The sequence below is a fragment of the Chelonoidis abingdonii genome, chromosome 1, assembly GCF_003597395.2.
Source record: "Chelonoidis abingdonii isolate Lonesome George chromosome 1, CheloAbing_2.0, whole genome shotgun sequence".
NCBI lineage: Eukaryota > Metazoa > Chordata > Testudines > Testudinidae > Chelonoidis > Chelonoidis abingdonii.
In genome coordinates this window covers 370090140-370109467 of record NC_133769.1, presented here as the reverse complement: position 1 = coordinate 370109467, position 19328 = coordinate 370090140, and the positions used below count along the sequence as shown (strand labels likewise).

The following is a 19328-nucleotide window of genomic DNA, read 5'->3' as shown; positions in this document are numbered from 1 at the left end:
GACCTTTCGGTGACTTTTATTAAAAATATCTGTGACAAAAAAATTAAGCTTAAGCATGACTGATCATCTGGTCTGCCCCTCTTCCTGATATCCAGTCCCCAGATGAATGCATTCTGGATGCTGTCAAGGGCTGTGGTCATTGCAGACCCACAGACCTGGCTTGAAGTGTCCTCCACAGCATCATGTGTATTCCTCCCTTATTCCTACCAACTCTATCGGTTCTATTCATCCTCTCACCGGGGTGTCAGCCTCCATCTTCTCAGTCAGCTGATTCTCCTATTTCTTCATGACTTCACCAAAGTGATTCCCGTCCTTCCCCAATATGACCAGAAAGGCCAGATATTGTAATAATTTTATTAAGGTTTAGCACAACTAAGTTTCCACACAAGAATTTCTTTATTAGTCTAAAGGGAACTTGGTGTTGATTACATCCAAAATACAATTATAAGCAGGTACAGATTGACATGTTATATCCTAGCAACAATACAGTTATACGTGTAAGCAGGGTCTCAATAACAATGGGGACTCTGGTGGCACCTTAATGACTAACAAACTTATTTGGGCATAAGGTTTCATGGCTGAAAAACCCACTTCAATGAAAGCTTATGCTTAAAGCATAAAGCTTCAGGGTCTCAGTGAAAGCTTCCCTGACAGCTAGGTGGGAAGGAGAGACTTTGGGTATGTCTATGTAAATACACTTTACTCCTGCTCTGCTTACATATTCAGCAGCTACAGCAGTGTCAGAGTGATCAATTGTGGCTGATGTTGGGTACAAATCACTTTAGTGCTGAATGGAGTGGTAGTGAAATATGGTTACCAATTTTGTAATAATTGTAGGAATACAGGAAATCAGGACTGTGCTTAAGTTATTCCAAATGAGGGGGCCATGCTCAGTTGAAAAAACCTTGTTAAGCCAGAGACTTGAATATCAGAGCCCTGTGAATGTAAGAGGACTCGAGACAAGTTTCCCAATAAGGAAGCTGAAAACTGTTCCAAAGGGTCCTCCTGGGATTATTTAAATCTGTTTCTCAGACTGTTCAAAGAAAGAACTTCATAGACTTCATTAGAAGCCTCTTTGTTATATTAAATGCTCAATCAGAGCGAAAAGCAATTGTGGTAGGACTGTGTTTCTATCCTGCCTGGTAAGAGCTGAAATCACTTGAGATGGGGCAGTGTTTCCGCCCACCCTGGAAAGAGTTGAAAATTGCTAGGACTCTGACATGCAGAGGTCGCATCAGAGAGGCAGGGGGCAGCAGAAAGTGATTAACCAGCTGAATTTCAATGAGTGGCTGGTGAGGCAGGGAGGTGCAATGAGTGGCCAGCAGGTTGGCAGTGCAGAGCGTGATGAGCAGCCAGCAGTGCGGCTGGTGGAGAGGCGTAGTGAGAGCGGTGAGCAGGTGGCCGACAGGAGCAGTAAGCAGGGAGCTGGCAGGAGCGACTGGTGAGCAGCCAGCAGGGTGGCTGGCGGAGAATGGTGGTGAGCAAGTGCCTGAGCTCTGCAGCGAGTAGGGTTCCTCTTTACCTGACCCAGGAGGAGGGAGGCAGGTGAACTCTACAGCTGCACCTCTGGACTCTGGGTCTGCACTGACCAAGCATAGCAACTGTGAGTGGGGTACAGAGAAGGGTCAGGCGTGTGAAAGAGACTTTTGGGTTACTGGACTTAAGAACCTGAGGGGGAAAGGACACTGCCCAACCTGCTTGGGGGGTGTCTTTTACTCAAGGTTTTTGTTTATGAGCAATGCTTGTAGTGTTTTTCCAAATTAACACCGAGTTACTTCTCTCCTTTTCTTAAAAGTTTCTTTTCTACACTCAGAGTGGGGGAGTATTGCCTCTCAGAGGCGCCCATGCATGGTGTGTAAATTTCCAAGGTAATTGGGTGGGGGCATGAGCCGGTTCTGTGTTGTATCGATAGAAAGGAACTCCTAGATATTGAACCCGACCCTGGTTGCTGCTGGCTCCACCTGGAAGAAGGGCTATGTATGGATAACCTAAATATTCACAACAGGATGAAGATTAGGAAATACTTTCCTATCATGGCATGACTCCAGAGCAGTAAGAAAAACCTCGGACAAAGGAACCCCTCATTTTTTTGCTCTTTATAAAAGCAGAAGAGTGGTCATCCTTGGTTAGAACAATGGTACATCTAGCCCAGAATTCTGTCCCCTGACAGTGACCAATGCCAGGTACCCCAGAGGAAATGAACAGAACAGGTGATCATCAAGTGATCCATCTCCTGTTGCTCCTTCCCACCATCTGCCAAACAGAGGTTAGAGACATTGCAGAGCATGGTTTTGCATACCTGCCCATCCTACCTAATAGCCATTGATGGACCTGTTCTCCATGAACTTCTCTAGTTCTTTTTCAAACTCTCTTACAGTCGTAGCCTGCACAACATCCTCTGACAAAGAGTTCTAAAGGATCACTGTGTCCTGTGTGAAGAAATACTGCCTTTTGTTCATTTTAAACCTGTTGCCTCTTTATTTCATTTCAGGACTCCTAATGATTGTGTTATGAGAAAGAGATATTAACACTTTTACCTTCTCCACATCAGTCATGATTTTATAGATCTATGTCATATTCCCCCTCCCCTTAGTCAGCTCTTTTCCATGCTAAAAAGTCCCAGTCTTATTAATGTGTCCTCATACAGAAGCTGTTCCTGACTTCTAATCAGTTCTGTTGCCCTTCTCTGTACTTTTTCCAATTCCAATATAACTTTTTTGAGGTGGGGCAATCAGATCTGCACGCAGTACTCAAGATGTAGGCATACCATGGATTTATATAGAGGCAATATGATATTTTTGGTCTTAATATCTTTCCGTTTCCTAATAATACCCAACGTTCTGTTCACTTTTTGGAGTGCCACTCCACATTGAGTGGATGTTTTCACACAACTGTCTACAATGACTCCAGGATCTCTTTCCTGAGTCTTAAGAGCTAATTTAGACCCCATCATTTTACATATATAGTTGACATTATGTTTTCCAAAGTGCATTACTTTGCATTTCTCATCATTGAATTTAATCTGCAATTTTGAGTCCTGTGGCACCTTTAAGACAAACAGATGTATTGAAGCATAAGCTTTCGTGGGAGAATACCCACTTCGTCAGACGCATGCATTTTTTTTGCAAATGCTTCATCATACTGTAAAACAAATTGCATCATTCCAGAAAATTTGCATAGTTTGCTGATTCTTCTCTCTCTTCTTGCCCCCTTAGAGCAAATCCATGTTTAGCCAGGTAAAGCATTAGTGATTCTAGCAGCATAGTCTCTGTTTTCATGTAATGCCAGCGTAGGCCGCCCAGAGGATTCAGGGGGCCTAGGGTCTTCGGCGGCGAATTGCCACCGAAGACCCGGCACTTTGGCGGCGGGTCCCGGAGCAGAAGCATCCCCTGCTGCCAAATTGCCACCAAAGACCTGGAGTGGGAGAAGCTCCGGGGGCCCGGACCCAGCGAGAGTTTTCCGGGGCCCCCGGAGCGACTGAAGGACCTGCTCCAGGGGCCCAGAAAAAATCTCATGGGGGCCTCTGCGGGGTCCAGGGCCTGGGGCAAATTGCCTCATTTGCCCACCGCCACCGGGCAGCACTGATACCAGCTTGTGAGAATTTAACAACTGTGCCACTATAAAGCCTACTTCTTTAAACTGTTTTTTAAAAATGCCGCTGTTGAGAACACTGCTAGTTTATAGCAGATGGTATATGTTTTTGATGTTTTTTCACTATAATTTTCCAGTCTCTTACTCCATTTTTGGTGATGCAGGGTCTCTCAAAAAACTGGAAAACTGTCTGCAAGGAAAGCAGAAAACTGTATCTGCCTGCTCACTGTACTCTTAAAGCAAAAATAATTTGCAAAATTTGACGTAAATGAGAAACACTGTAACACAACTTTGCTGATTCTAGGGTCCCTAGCTCACTTTCTTTCCTTCTTTGGAATTTGTGCCACTTAATCCCTTATGGCATTTGCATGCCCTTGGTCTTTGGTGGATGTCTGGCTCGTATACCTGGCCTAGCTGTGTGACTCCTCCTGCTGTTATGCCTGCTGCTGCTGGAACATCTCAGCTAAGGGGGCTGGAACATGGAGTGCAAGGTGGCCAGGGCCCACTTTTAAATGTGGTTCAGTCTTCACTGGAAAATGGTTGGAGGTAGGGGTCTTGGGGGAGGGGAGGTCGGTCTGTAGGAGAGGAGGGACTGTGCAGGTGGTGGGCAAAGGGCCATGGGGAAAGGAGAGTGTAGGAGAGGAAGGACTCAGTGAACAGTGAGCAGGGAGGAGTAGAAGGAGGAGAGGAAGGACTCAGCAAATGACATGGGGGGCATGGGTGAGGGGGATGGAGGACAGGAGGGACTCAGTGAGCTGCGGCTTGTGGGGCTGTGGAGAAGGGGGTGGAGGAGAGAATGGAGTCTGGAGTAGAGTCAAAACCTGGGGATTGGAGGGCCCCACAGGGTGGTGGAGGAGGGGAGAGGCTCAATGAGTAGTGGGCTGTGGGGGCTTCTGGGAGGAGAAGAGGAAGGATTCAGTGAGAAGCAAAAGGGGCCTCAGCAGAGAAGTGGACCAGGGACAAGAAGAAGAACCACCCGGGGTGGGCAAGTGGGGCAATTTGCCCCAGGCCCTGGGCTCCTCAGGGACCCCCAAGAGAAAGAGTGAAGTTCCCTCCCCGGCCCCAGCCCAACCCCACCTCTGCCTCTCTCCTGGAGCTTCAGCACATCCAGGAGCGTCCCTGAACAGCTGCAGCATGGCTCCGGCGGGGCCAGAGCTCCACCCTGTTCAGAGCCGGGTGGTGAGGAGGAGTGAAGGGAGCTCAGGCCCCGCTGGAGCTAGCAGCCCTGCCCCTTACTACGTGGCTTTGAGTGGGGAGGAGCTCGGGCCTCGCCAGAGCCACGCTCCAGCTGTTCAGGGACGCTCCTGGATGCGATGCGCTGAGGCTCCGGGTGAGGGGGGAGCCGGGGGTAAGAGGTTGTGGTGAGGGCCGAGGGGTTTCGATAAGGGGCAAGGAGTCTCGGGGACAGTCAGGGGACAGGGAGAAGGCAGAGGCTGGGGAGAGGCGGTCAGGAAAAGAGTGGGTTGGATCATGGGCGTTCTGGGAGTCTGTCAGGACTCAGCGGGGGTGGGGGGTGGATAGGGGTTGGGGCAGTCAGGGGACTGCGAGCAGGGGTGGGGTCCCGTGGTGCGGGGGTGCGTCTCTGGGGACAGTTAGGGGGCAAGGAGCAGGATGAGTCGGGAATTCTGAGGGGCAGTCAGGGCGAGGCAGGTAGGTGGGGGGTTGGATAAGGGGCAGGGCCAGGCTGTTTGGAAGGCACAGCCTTCCCTACCCTAAAGCTCATTCAGCAGTTTGAGGCTTGCAGGAGAGCCAAGCTGTTAGCTTTTCCATTAGGGTTACCATCCCTTTCACGTCTCAAATGCCAAATTATAGTCTACATTTAATTTCAGAGCCATAGGGAGATTCATGTCAGGGGAGGGTAGCTTTCATTTTAAAATTAAGCCACTGGGGGGAGAATCACATGAGAAGAGCATATCCTACATCACCTACCTCCTTCCCATCCCTACAAGGGAAAGTCCCCTCATCCCGTGAGGCTCCAAAGGGGTTAATTCAGTGGTTCTGAAACTTTTGTCCTGGTGACCCTTTCAACATAGCAAACCTCTGAGTGCAACCCTCCACCCTTTATAAATTAAAAACACTTTTTTATATATTTAACACTATTATAAATGATGGAGACAAAGCGGGGTTTGAGGTGGAGGCTGACAGCTCGCGACACCAGTAATAACCTTGTGACCCCCTGAGAGGTCCAGACCCCCAGTTTGAGAACCCCTGGGTTAATTTAATTTTAGCACCCTGTGTCCATTCACATGCATGTGCTATTTGGAGCATTTCAGTTTTCACAACATAGGCTCATCCCAGATTCTGGGACAAGCTCAAATGCTTAGTTCGTGGAGTATATACATAAGCTATACTAAAGACAAACCCACAGTAACCGTCTCCAGTTTGTGAAGGCCCCCATGGAGCCAGTCTCTGGGAAACAGATAAATGCATGGAGGTTAAGTCCATTAATGACTATTAGCCAGGATGGGTAAGGAAGGGTGTCCCTAGCCTCTGCTAGTCAGAGAGTAGAGATGGATGGCAGGGGAGAGATCACTTGATCATTACCTGTTAGTTTCACTCTCTCTGGGGCACCCAGCATTGGCCATTGTCGCTAGACAGGATACTTGGCTGGATAGACCTTTGGTTTGACCCAGTATGGCTGTTCTTATGTTCTAACCTAAATGAACACAAAGTTATGGAATAAGATATGAGTCAAGGAAGCCAGCAGAGTATCAGAAACCTGGAAAAATCTCTGCCTGGATGGGCTCAGGCGTTTGGTCCCAAGCTGAGGTGGTTCAAAAGTTTTGGATTTTTTGAAGTGGAATTTTTTATTGTTTCTTTAAACAATCAAACACAGAAAGCAGCAAATATTTGGCCACACACTTCTGAAACCCCAAACCATTTTCAGGTTTTGGCAGACTAATTTCAGCTTTTCAATTAAAAAAAAACACAACAAATTTTGAAGGAAAGCAGACATTGTCAGTGATTTTTTTTCTGCTTTTTAAAAAATCCAAGTTTTCGATCCAAAACAAGTTTTGACAAAAAATATTTGTCTAACCCTTTTAATGAGCTTTAGTGCCTTTTAGCACTAGCTGATGCTGAGAACCACTGATATCTTGTAAAGAAGTTTTCTCAAAACTGGGTTTGTGCTGAGATGTGGAAGGATTATTTTGTCCCAGGGCCGCCCATGGGCGGGGGTGAGTAAGTAGGGCAATTTGCCTGGGCCCCCACAAGAATATATAATTGCAATTTTTTGTATTGAAGGGGCCCCCGAAATTGCTTTGCCCCAGACCCCTGGATCCTCTGGGCGGCCCTGAGAAGAGGTGGACCGTGGGTGGGGCCATGGGGAAAAAGCAGGAGGTGTCATCGGGGGTGGAGCGCAGGCCAGGACACCACAGCCCAGGTGTCCCCTCTCTCAAAGGCAGGCTGGGGGCTGCACAGCCTAGGGAGGTTTAGCTTCCCCTGGCCTGTTATACTTGCTGCCTACATGGGTCACTTCCTACCAGCTCCCTGCAAATGCCCCAAGGGCTCCGCAAAGCAGCCTGAAGGGTGTCTGCTCACCCCAGAGGAACCCAGAGAGACAAAGGATTCCTGCCTTATGCAAAAGATATATTAATGGGTGGAACAGAACAAAGAGAGGAGAGGAGCCATCGTGAGAAATCCCCTGGCTACCACCTGAGCTGGAACAAGGGTTGTACCAGAGGAAAGGATTGTTCCCAGACTTGGAAGGGATCCAGTCTGTGAAAGAAACGTATTGAAACATCTCTGAGGGTGAGATTCAATTACTGACTGTATTAGACATAGACCCACGTGTTTTATTTTATTTTACTTGGTAATTCACTTTGTTCTTTCTGTTACTACTTGAAACAACTTAAATCCTTCCTTCTGTATTTAATAAAATCACTTTTTGCTTATTAATTAACTCAGAGTATGTGTTAATACCTATGGGGCAGACAGCTGTGGATATTTCTCTATCAGTGTTATAAAGGGAGAACAATTTGAGTTTATCTTGTTTAAGCTTTCTACAAGAAAAATGGATTTCTTTGGGTTTAGACCCCCTTGGGAGTTGGGCATCTGAGTGTTAAAGACAAGAACACTTCTGTTAGCTACTTTCAGGTTAAGCCTGCAGCTGTGTGGCAAGTAATTCAGGCTGTGAATTGCAGTCTGTGCTGGAGCAAACGGCTGCATGTGCTCAACAAGACAGGGTGCTAGTGTCCTAAGCTGACAGGGCAGGAAATCAGGGGCAGCAGTGGTCTTGGCACATCAATTGGTAGCTTCCAAGGGGGCTTCTGTGCTCTAACCCGACACAAGAACTGTGAACAAAAAATGGGAAAAGTTCACGAAAACAAGAAACCCCACTCTGTGGGCACGAGGATATCACAAAGAGCCCACACAGGGACTAATGGAAAGCCATTTTGCCTCAAAATGCTACAGTATCTTATGGTAGTCTCAGGGCAGGTCTACACTCAGCTAGGATCGATGCTCTGAGATCGATCCATCGGTGGTCGATTTAGTGGGTCTAGTAAAGAGAAGAGTAAGATAACTCAATGGGATATTTTCTCCTGTGGCTCCCTCCCCCCCACAGTGTAGACCATAGAGTAACTTGACCTAAAGAACATCAACTCCAGCTACCTTATTCACGTAGCTGGAGTTGCATAGAGTAGGTTCACTTACCGTGCTACTGAAGACGTACTCTTAGAGTTACAGAAATGCTGAGTAACAGGCTGTGTGGGGATGGAGGCTGATGGGTGACTATGAAAGAGGTCAAGTGATGCTCAGAGAGAGATAACTCATCAATGGAAAGAGCAGTGCTTGGTGATGAAGTGATAAGACATTGTGTGGGAGGAAATTCTCAGATGGTGAATTTTCACAATGCTGAGCTCAACCAATTTGGGACAGGGCACCCTTGATTAATGAGGAGATATGCTTCCCCCCTCTTGTAATAGAGGTTTCAAGACAGTGGCCCCAGGAGATCACCTTCTGCAGCAGATATATTTGCCTACTTTGTCACGAAGTTCTTTGGTTCTGACCCCATAAATGATGGGGTTGAGCATGGGAGGGATGAGGAGATAGAGGTCAGCCAAGATGATGTGAATATGGGGAGCGATGCCTTGACCAAACCAGTAGGTAAGATTGGAGAAAAGGCCAGGGGTATAATATGTCAGCATCACACAGATGTGTGTTGTGCAAGTGTTGAGAACTTTCTGGTGGGCTTTCTTAGAGGAGATTCTGAGGACGGCCCTGATGATCAGACCGTAGGATAGGGCAATGAGCGTCAGGTCAAACCCATTGATTACAAACATTAGCACCAAGCCATATATCCTGGTTACTCTAATGTCCCCACACGCCATCTTGAACACAGCTGTGTACTCGCATTGCGTATGGGGGATAATGCGTTTGGCACAGAATGGCTGCTGACTCAGGAGCAAGGGCAGAGGCAGAATGAAGAGAACAGATCTTATCAGACCTACAAGCCCTAGTTTAGCTATTTGTGCATTGCTGAGGATGGTGACATATCTCAGAGGGTTACATATGGCAACATAGCGATCGAAGGCCATTGTCACGAGGACGGCTGAGTGCATAACAGAAACCATGTGAAGAAAGAACATCTGGGTGAGGCAGCCAGCCATAGTAATGCCTTTCAAATTGAACCAAAATATGCCCAGTGCCTTTGGCACGACAAAGGTAGGTGTGGCGATGTCTGTGAGCGCCAGCATGCAGAGCAGCAGGTACATCTGCTTGTGAAGGGTCTGCTCCTTACCTACAACACACAGAAGTGTGAAATTTCCGAACAGGCTGATAATGTAGAATGTAGAGAAAGGGATGGAAATCCAGATGTGGGCAGCTTCCAGACCGGGGATGCCTGTCAGGATGAATGATGAAGGGTCAGAGTGGGTGAAGTTGAAAGCTCCCATGAGGTGGTTGATGCGTCAATATGACTCAGTAATGCTCAAGGTGCCTGTCAAGGGAGAGAAGAAGAACGACGGGGTTACACAAGTTATAACAAATAGTACGGTAAATATTTTCTAGCTATTAACATTCTAGGAGTCTTCTTGAGTGGGGAGTGGAGACCAGCAACAATGTCACTCCCTCTTTTATATAACTTTAGCTTATGGCGGGAACCCTTTGTTTTAAAACTTGGTTTCAAACTAGTTTATGGGAAAAATTACAGATGGAGTCCAGAGTTCTTTGGCCTGGCCACATGCCCTTGTAAAGTCATAGCATCCATTATGTATAGGATGTCTGAAGCATTCCCAGGGAGATTCATCTTGTGGGAGATAAGTTTCTTTTAACGCCTATTGTTTCCTCCAATGGCTCGTTGCCCCGAATAGGCCTTTCCCAATCAGCTATCTAGACTGAAAGCAGTCTAGTGCCTAGTGAGTGTTACCCAGTTGCAACTACATTTGAAATACAGATAAGTAGTCGATATTCATAACTGAAGACAAAAATCACACATGCATACAAATCAGATAATAATATTCAGAAAGTCATAACCTTTTCAATGACGTTACATGACTCATCAAGCATAAAATGTATCATAATTATGCTATAATCATATAATCATATAATAACAATATCACTATGATCAATATGGGTACATTGTCACAAATAATCAATGGTTATTTCTGCCAGGGAAATGCCTGAAGTTACATAACAACAATTGGGAACAAAATGACTAAAGGTTATGTCATCGAAGCTGAAGTTCTGTGGCTTGCCAGGTCAAAGAGACCCTGAAAGTTCCCAAACAGACTCTGTACCAAGAAAGGTCCCAAAGCTGCCCTTGGATCAACAATCATACAGAAATAAATTATTTCAGCAGCACTGTCCACCTATCCGTCCACATGCCACTCTGCAACCCTGTGACGTTCCCCTCTGGTGGTATCTGGACCAGTCATCTGCTAGGTCACTCCAATCCTTGACTCTTGGAGACAGACTGACCCTGCTTTGCTGTGAGAATCCCCACTCCTGGACTGTTCATGCACAGCCTCTGCCATGGAAGCTACTGATTAGACTCTGCTAGTGAATGACACTTGCCAATATCTCCAGTCCCAGACACATACCTGGGAACCTCCGTCTTGACAGGTCCAGTTATGCCCGCTGGATGCTGGAAGATAAGATGAGTTTATCATTTTAACAAAGAAATTGACATGCACCAGGCTTCTTATCCTCAGGGAAGTCTCTTACATGCTTCAAACCAAACACACTGCTTCAGGTAGAGTAAACAACACATTTGTTAAATCCAAAGAGAGATGTTAAGTCATATTAAGTGATAGGCAAAAAGTCAGAGTGGTTACCAAAATAAAATAAAATAAAATATAAAATTGCAGTTTGAACTCTCAACTCTATTCGACTGGACAACATCGAGATGAAGCAGTTTTTCTCACCCCACTGAATATAGCAGTCCTTAATATACAGGTTTGTTCCTTAATCCTGGGCCAATCTCCCCATTGTTTTGTTTTCTTCTCAATGTCTTTGTTGCCTGCAGCGAATGTGGCAGCCAGAGAAAGGGCCAGTATGTGTCCACTCTGTCTGTTTTATACCCTCAGGCCATGTGTCTGGGGAGCACAGGCATGTCTGGGGGGCATTGGTGAGTCTCTCCAAGCAAGGGTTAGCAATTCCCTTTGTGGCGCCTGATGCAAGTGAGTCATTGCATTGTGAGTCCCTTGCTGGGCAATGGTTGTTGATGGGTTGTTTGACACCCTGTCGGGGGTTGTTACTTTCCCTGCCGTTGCCTCAGGGTGGGGGCTAATATCTGGCTGATTCCCCAACTTACAGTATGTTTTAGTGACCACCATACAACAGAATTCTCATAGCTCCATATACATTAATGATACATATATGGATAGAGACATGACATTCAGCACATCATGATATTTCCCTTGATACCGTACAAGGCATGCTTTATATGTAAGATCTTGATTATCTGAAAATGAGGAATATGGGGGTTACAGTACCCTCCCCCAAGCTACAGACTGTCACAGCACCCACAAAGCCTCACTGCTACCTCCTGTCACTGTACACACACCGCCTGCCTCCACAACCCTCAGCAGTGCCCAATTCCCTGTGTATATCCCCTACCTGCCCCCACAGCCTCCAGCACTTCCAGCCTGCTTCTGTACACCCCTCTTTCTTCCACACAACACCTGGTGCTGGTCACCTGTCCATGTAGATCCCCCAACCCCAGAACTTCCACCCTGCCACACAGTGACACCCCTCACCCAGGACCAAAACCAGGTGTAACACACCACAGTGACAGCTCACAGAACTATTTCCTCAGACGAGGTTAAATTCAGTGTCTGCCTGCACCGGGGAAAAGGGAGAGATGAGACTGAACTGCTTTTCTGGGGGCAAAGGGAACCCCGGCTGCAGCTCAACCTGTGCAGGGAAGGAGAAATGGACAGACCCAGCAGGAGAGGGAAAGGAGGTGGGAGTAAAAGGAGCCAGTGTGAGTAACACTTCTTCAAAAAGACACAAAGCTTTAATGTATTGCGACCAGTTAGAAACCCAGACACTCCTTCCTGAGGCTGCTTTTCTGTGTTGGCAATTGCTGATGTTGTCACGAAACTGTAGTGGGCTTTCTCATGGAAGGAAGTATGGTCTGGATGGGGGATGGTGTCAGAGACCATCTGCTAAAGTGTTGCTCCCTTTCCATTGTAGTCTCAGACACCCCCCAGACCCAGGAGCCGTCCTGACGCCTCATTGGTCTGTGCATCAGGGAGGATGTCCATTAGCTCTGTGGCATAGTTTCAGGACTCTGTGCCACTGTGATCTGGATACTTCATGTCCCGCAATCCTGCCCACACCCACCGCACACACTATGTTTTCCTGGACCTCTCCCGGTGACATTTGCAACACAACCTCTAATGCTTCTCATCCTATCCAGAAACGGAGATGAAGGGTCTCTTTCCTCCTATCTCCTCTTGAAAAAAAATTGTTATCCTAATTGTTTTAAAGCTTTAAGACTGTGAATATGAGATTGAAGCAATTCTCCCATCAGTTTTTCTTGGGTCTCAACAAGCTCATCTGTTCTTAGAGGCCTCGAGGCGACTCCAGATGAAGTCACTGGAGGCTCATGGCCAATGTAAATCAGGAAATGTATTTGTCTGTTAGTCTATAAGGTGCCACAGGATTCTTTGCTGCTTTTACAGAACATTTCTTTAACTCACTACATGTGGATTTAGGGCAAACTCCTGGCTAACATAGGAATTTTGCCTTTGATCTCAAGGGGATTAGATTCGCCCTGAATGTTTAACTTTTGGCTCCTGGCTGTTAAATTCACGGTTTTGGATCCTGCTGCAGAGAGTGCTATTCTGTTAGGATGCTGAAAGAGTCTGAGGAAACCCCACAATTCATGTGGCATTGTGAGACTGGGAATGAAAGTTGGGAGTTTCAAAACAGGGGGGCCTTGATTTTGCTCTCAGGGAAGTCACTGTCAATCTGGAGTGACCCACTGAAGGCAGAATATGAGAGCAGAATAAAGCCCATTCTTGTTGTGAACCCTCTGGTAAGACAGACACCCACTGCAGAAGCTTTGGCTGCACTTCCAAAAAGGACACTGAGGTTGCTGAATTAGAAAACTTGAGGAAACCACAGGAAAAGCCATACAGACCCCCCCAAAAATAAAAAATGTTACTGAGAAAGATAGAAGGACACTGTAAGAGAAAACGAATTGAACTTAAATGCAAATATTTGTCTAAATTATTTCCAAAATATTTGTAGTTCCAATTTTTGCAGGGAAATCCCTTGTTTTTTCTGACAGTACTAAACAATTCAAGTCACCCTGCTGGTGAATTCCAGCCCAGATGATTCTTGATTTGAACCCTGGAAACCTTCCTGAGCCCTTACCACTCACTTTAATACAGAAACAAGCAACTCACCAAAATCCCATGCAGCAGAGAAATGAAATCTCTTTACTGCAACAGCAAGGCAGAGTCTTGAGAATCAGCGTATGAATGTCACATGTCTGACACACAGCGACCTTTATGATTCCCCTGTACAATCCCTGTGGATTTTCAAATTGGCCAGGACTCCCGTACAATTCCCTGGACTCTGTGTGAGCAGCTGGAAGAGCAGAAAATGGACCCTGGAGATCTTCATACTGAGACCACTCTCGGGGAAAAAAGAAATGATTTGCTGATAACAGGGGCTCAGATTTTCAGGGCAAACTGTGTCTTGCAGACTGTTCAGTGTAGCAAATGACAATGGCTATCTTTTCCGTGTGTAATGTACTGCCATCTGCACAATGTGTGGGAATACTGCCACAAGATACGGGACCAAAAATCATTTTCAGTTTATCGTAGCAGTGTACTCTGACAATCTGCCCTGGAGGAAAATTTCTTACTGACCCCAAATATGATGATCAATTAAACCCTGAGCACAGGGGCAAGACTCACCAGCCAACACTCAAGAAAGTTTTCTCTGTAGTAACTCAGATCCCATCCCGTCCCAGATCACATCACAGACCCCTGGGCATACTTACCTGCTGATAATCAAAGATCAATTGCCATATTAATTGCCAAAATTAGGCTATCCCACCATACCATCCCCTCCAGAAACTTATCAAGCTTAATCTTAAAGCCAGATATCTCTTATGCCCACTCTACTCCCCTTGGAAGGCTGTTCCAGAACTTCACTACTCTAATGGTTAGAAACCTTCATCTAATTTCAAGTCTAATCTTCCTAGTGTCCACTTTATATCCATTTGTTCTTGTGTCCACATAAATAATTCCTCTCCCTCCCCAATATTTATCCCTCTGATATATTCATAAAGAGCAATCATATCCCCCCTCAACCTTCTTTTGGTTAGGCTAAACAAACCAAGCTCTTTGAGTCTCCTTTCATAAGACAGATTTCCATTCCTCAGATTATCCTAGTAGCCCGTCTCTGAACCTCTTCCAGTTTGAATTCATCCTTCTTAAACATGGGAGACCAGAACTGCACACACTATTCCAGATGAGGTCTCACCAGTGCCTTGTGTAATGGTACTAACACCTCCTTATCTTTGCAGGAAATACCTCGCCTGATGCATCCTAAAACGGCATTAGCTTTTTTAACTGCCATATCACATTGGCGGCTCACAGTCATGCTGGGATCAACCAATACTCCGAGGTCCTTCTCCTCCTCTGTTACTTCCAACTGATGTGTCCCCAATTTATAACTAAAGTCCCTGCCACTAATCTCAAAATGCATAACCTTGCACTTTTCACTCTTAAATTTCATCCTATTACTATTACTCCACTTTACAAGGTCCTACAGATCTTCCTGTATGATATCCGGTCCTTCTCTGAGTTAGCAATACCTCCCAGCTTTCTGTCATCTGCAGGCTTTATTAGCACATTCCCGCTTTTTGTGCCAAGGGCAGTAATAAAAAGATTGAAGAAGATTGGTCCCAAAACTGATCCCTAACCTCCTTCCAGCCTGATAGTTCACCTTTCAGTACGACCCGTTGCAGTCTCCCCTTTAACCAATTCCTTATCCACATTTCAATTTTCTCTTTGCATCAGGGAGGCATGAAATTTCAATACTGTGCTGATCTTTTGCAAATGGATGCAGAAATGTGTTATGATATCCTGGGTCAGAGCTAGAACAACGGGACTTCTCCACTCACTGTGCAATTCCTTCACCTCTCCCCATGCTAAAATGACCTGGAATTCATCTCACAAGGTAGCCCACATTTTACAAGGGGAACAGCCATGTTATTTGCCTGATCTGTTGCCCTGGGACTATTTCAGTGTGCTGCGCAGGTGAGAAGATGTTGGTAAAGAAACCAAACAATTTCTACATCTGGATCTCCTGTTTGACCTCCTATCCCTAGCCCCATACTTTCATCCTAGGTGCCTTGTGGTCAAATTTGGGCTCCAGAGGCTATTTGTCTGATGGGTTGTCACCCCTAGGGTGCAGTCTGGGAGCCGTGAGTACTGCTGCACCCCTCTAACCACCCAACTGTGCTGACCCTATTTCACACTGCTTTGTTGGTGATTCAGCCTCTCCAGGCCCTGTGATCACCAACACTACAGCAGATTTCAGAGCAGAAGTCGTGTGCATCTGTATCAGCAAAAACGAGGAGTCCTTGTGGCACCTTAGAGACTAACAAATTTATTTGGGCATAAGCTGTCATGGGCTAAAACTCACTTCATCAGATGCACAGAGGGGAACATACAGTAGGGAGGTATAAATACACAGCATCTGAAAAGATTGGAGATGCCTTTCCAAGTGGGGGGTCAGTGCTAATGAGCCAATTCACTGAATTTGGAAGTGGGCTACTCTCAGCAGTTGACAAGAAGGAGTGGAAATCACTTTTGTAGTGCTAATGAGACCAGTGTAAACAAGGTGGCCAATTTCAAACAGTTGAGAAGAAGGTGTGAGTATTTAGCAAGGGGAAATCAGTTTTTGTAAAAACAAAGAGGAGCACTCATGGCACCTTAGAGACTAGCAGATGTATTTAGTTTTTGTAGTGACCTATCCACTCTCAGTTTCAGGCCTAATTTGGTGGTGTCCAGTTTGCAAATTCTGCAGTTTCTCATTGGAGTCAATTTTTTAAGTTCTTTTTGTAGAAGAATTGCCACTTTTAAGTCTGTTATTGAGTTACCAAAGAGATTGACGTGTTCTCCTGCTGGTTTTTGAATGTTATAATTCCTGATGTCATATTTATATCCATTTATTCTTTTGCATAGAGACTGTCCAGTTTGGCCAATGTACATGGCAGAGGGGCATTGCTGGCACATGATGCCATATATCACATTGACAGATGTGCATGTGAACTAGCCCCTGATGGTGCAGGCTGAAGTGGTTAGGTCCAACAATGTTGTCACTTGAGTAGATATGCAGACAGAGTTGGCACCAGGGTTTGTTGCAGGGTTTGGTTCCTGAGTTAGTGTTTTTGTTGTGTGGTGTGTAGTTTTTGGTGACTATTTGCTTCAGATTTGGGGGCTGTCTGTAAGAGCAGACTGGTCTGTCTCCCATTGTCTGTGAGAGTGAGGGATTGTCCTTCAGAAGACGTTGTAAATCCTTGATGATGTGCTGGACAGGTTTTACTTGGGGACAGTAGGTGATGGCTAGTGGTGTTCTGTTATTTCTTTGTTGGGTCTGTCCTGCAGTAGGTAACTTCTAGGTACCGTTTTGGCTCTATCAATCTGTTTCTTCACTTCATCAGGTGGGTATTGTTGATGTCTGGCTCCTGTTCTTTACCCTGCTGTGGGATCCCTCCTGCTTGTGCTCCTGCTGATACTGGAACAACTCAGATAAGAGGGCTGTAACACTGAGGGCTAGGAGGCCAGGACCCACTTTTAAATGTAGTTCTGTTTTTCACTTTCAAGCAGGGCCTCGGGGGAGCAGGGAGAAGAGGAAGGACTCAGCAAGGGACTGACAGGTTCCGCTCTCTCCTGGCCTATTATACCTGCTGCCTATGAAATGTGGCCCTCCCTGGGCTCCTTCCTAGCTCTTCCTGGAAAATGCCCCAAGGTCTCTCTCATTCCTAAGGAAGCGTGAAGGGTGTCTGCTCACCCCAAGACATCCTCTGGGGGCTGCATGTAGGGAGGTAATTCTCCTGTCCTCTTGGGGAGCAACTGTCTCTTCCTGTGGTATGATGCAACCTCCAAGGGCCAGGTCAGTGCAAAAGCTTTTCCCAAAAAGCAAATAAAGGGGTCACTCAAGTCCAGTATTTATATGAGAGATGAATGCTTCCCTCTCAGGCTATCCTTGAACAGGCCTTCCCTTCACTCCGGCATGGTTTACACTGGGGCGGGGGAGGGGGAGCAATCTAATATACACAACTTCAGCTATAAGAATAGCATAGCTGAACTCAATGTATCTTATATTGAGTTAGATTGACTTACTTCGCATCTTTGCTGCATGGGACAGATGGGCGCTGCTCTCTCGTCAGCTCCACTTCCACCTCTTGCCTTGCTGGAGTTCCAGAGTCGATGGGGAGCACGTTTGGATATCGATGTATTGCATCTACACGAGATGAAATACATCGATCCTCGCTAGACATACCTTCGGAGAAGGACCTTTTTTCACTTTTTCAGTGGGAGATTCTTCCCTGGAGCAGCCAGTATCAGCTCTGATCTCCTCCTTCATCTGCCACATAACAAGCTACTCCCGTGCCTTTTTGTCCTTCTCAAGCACTTCTCTTCAGACTTGATTTGTCTGACCCATTTTTCTGATAATTTACTTGATCAACATTTGGCTTCTTTGAACTCAATTTGAAATGTAGCTACGAGTTTAGTGGCTTTGGGAAATAATTCTGCTGCTTTGTATAGGTCTGTGTCTCTGGATTGTTGCAGTTTTGAAACTGCATTTACTGTGTCCAGAATCTTTCTTTGCAGCACAATGAGAAAAACAAAACTAAAGTTTTCCATTTATTTCTATAATGCTGAAGGTTCATAAAATTCCGTGGCATTTTAGCTCAGGAGAATTATTTTTTTATCAACATATTCATCTATACATCAAATAACAAATGAAAGTGTTTGTTAGATACATACTACAGATTACATTAAAAAAAAATGCTACGAGCCCCAGCAGGAGTGTCTTCATATTCGCAACAAAGCTATGAAATGATAATCAAATTCAAAATTAAAACCTTAGTACTCATACTAGCATCCTGTTTGTGGCGTGGCAGGTGTTTCACAGAAAAATGGTGAATAACCCAAAAGGAACCCAAAATAGGTGTAGTGTGAAAACAACAATAACGTTATTAAATGATTTCTTTTTAATTCCATTCAAAGACTGTAGTCAATGTCTATATTTTGAGTTGAATTAGTTTGTTATTGTTAGTCTCTAAAAGGTAACATTTCATTGTTGCTGTCTTCAGTGGAAGTGGAGTGCTTCTGCTGCTCGTCATACACGTCAGCAGTGACCAGTGCAATCATTTCTTTCACGGCTCATAAAAGATTTTGTGTTTTTGCATGTCCTCTTTAACATGGAGATTCATAGAATCTCAGGGTTGGAAGGGACCTCAGGAGGTCATCTAGTCCAACCCCCTGCACAAAGCAGGACCAGTTTCCACTAAATCGACCCAGCAAGGGCTTTGTCAAGACTGATCTTGAAAAGCTGCAAGGAAGGAGATTCCACAAACTCCTTAGCTAACCCATTCCAGTGCTTCACCACCGTCCTAGTGAAAAAGTTTTTCCTAATATCCAATTTAAACCTCCCTGTAGCGAGGTGGTCCCCCCACTCCTACCCTGAAGGGTTAAAAACAGCCCTGAGAGGGGGCTGTGGCTGGACAAAGCAACTTTTAGGCTGCGCTGATTGGGGGAAGTGGCTGCAGCTGGGGCCATGTCCCAAACAAACTCTGCTGTCCCTATAAAGGCAGAGAAGCCAGGAGCCCAGAAAGTCTCCCTCTGCCTGTAGAGGGAGATGGGCCTGGCTGCAGGGAGCTAGACATAGAGTACTTGAGTGAAGCAGGGCTGGGGAAAGGCAGAGGATCTGGGGAGCTCCAGCCTGGAAAGCCCCAGGCTGCGGCCTAGCAGAAGGCAAAGGGATACTAGGGTTTGCAGAGGGCAGCCCAGGGGTAGGCCAAAGCAGCAGGTCCAAACCCAACCTTGCCAGTGATGAGTAGGCTAATACTGGAGTGTGCTCCAGGGCACAGGGGCTAGACAATGACTGGCAGTAGCCATATACTGAGGCAAGGTGGGGATAGTGGGTGGGGGTTCCCCAGGGAGAGAAGACCCTAAGACTAAGGCTGTGGGAGTTACTGCCAGGGGGGCAGCACCCCATGTGAAAGGACACCGGATGCAGAGAGAGACAGGTGGCCAGAT

General features: G+C 46.1%; 1 protein-coding gene across 1 annotated transcript; it reads right to left on the bottom strand.

Moving 5' to 3' along the window:
* Positions 1-8543: 8543 nt before the first annotated feature.
* LOC116836870 (olfactory receptor 52E2-like) lies at positions 8544-9485 on the bottom strand. The gene has a single exon (XM_032800844.1). It carries the CDS (start codon positions 9483-9485, stop codon positions 8544-8546), a length of 942 nt encoding a protein of 313 aa, XP_032656735.1.
* Positions 9486-19328: the final 9843 nt, after the last annotated feature.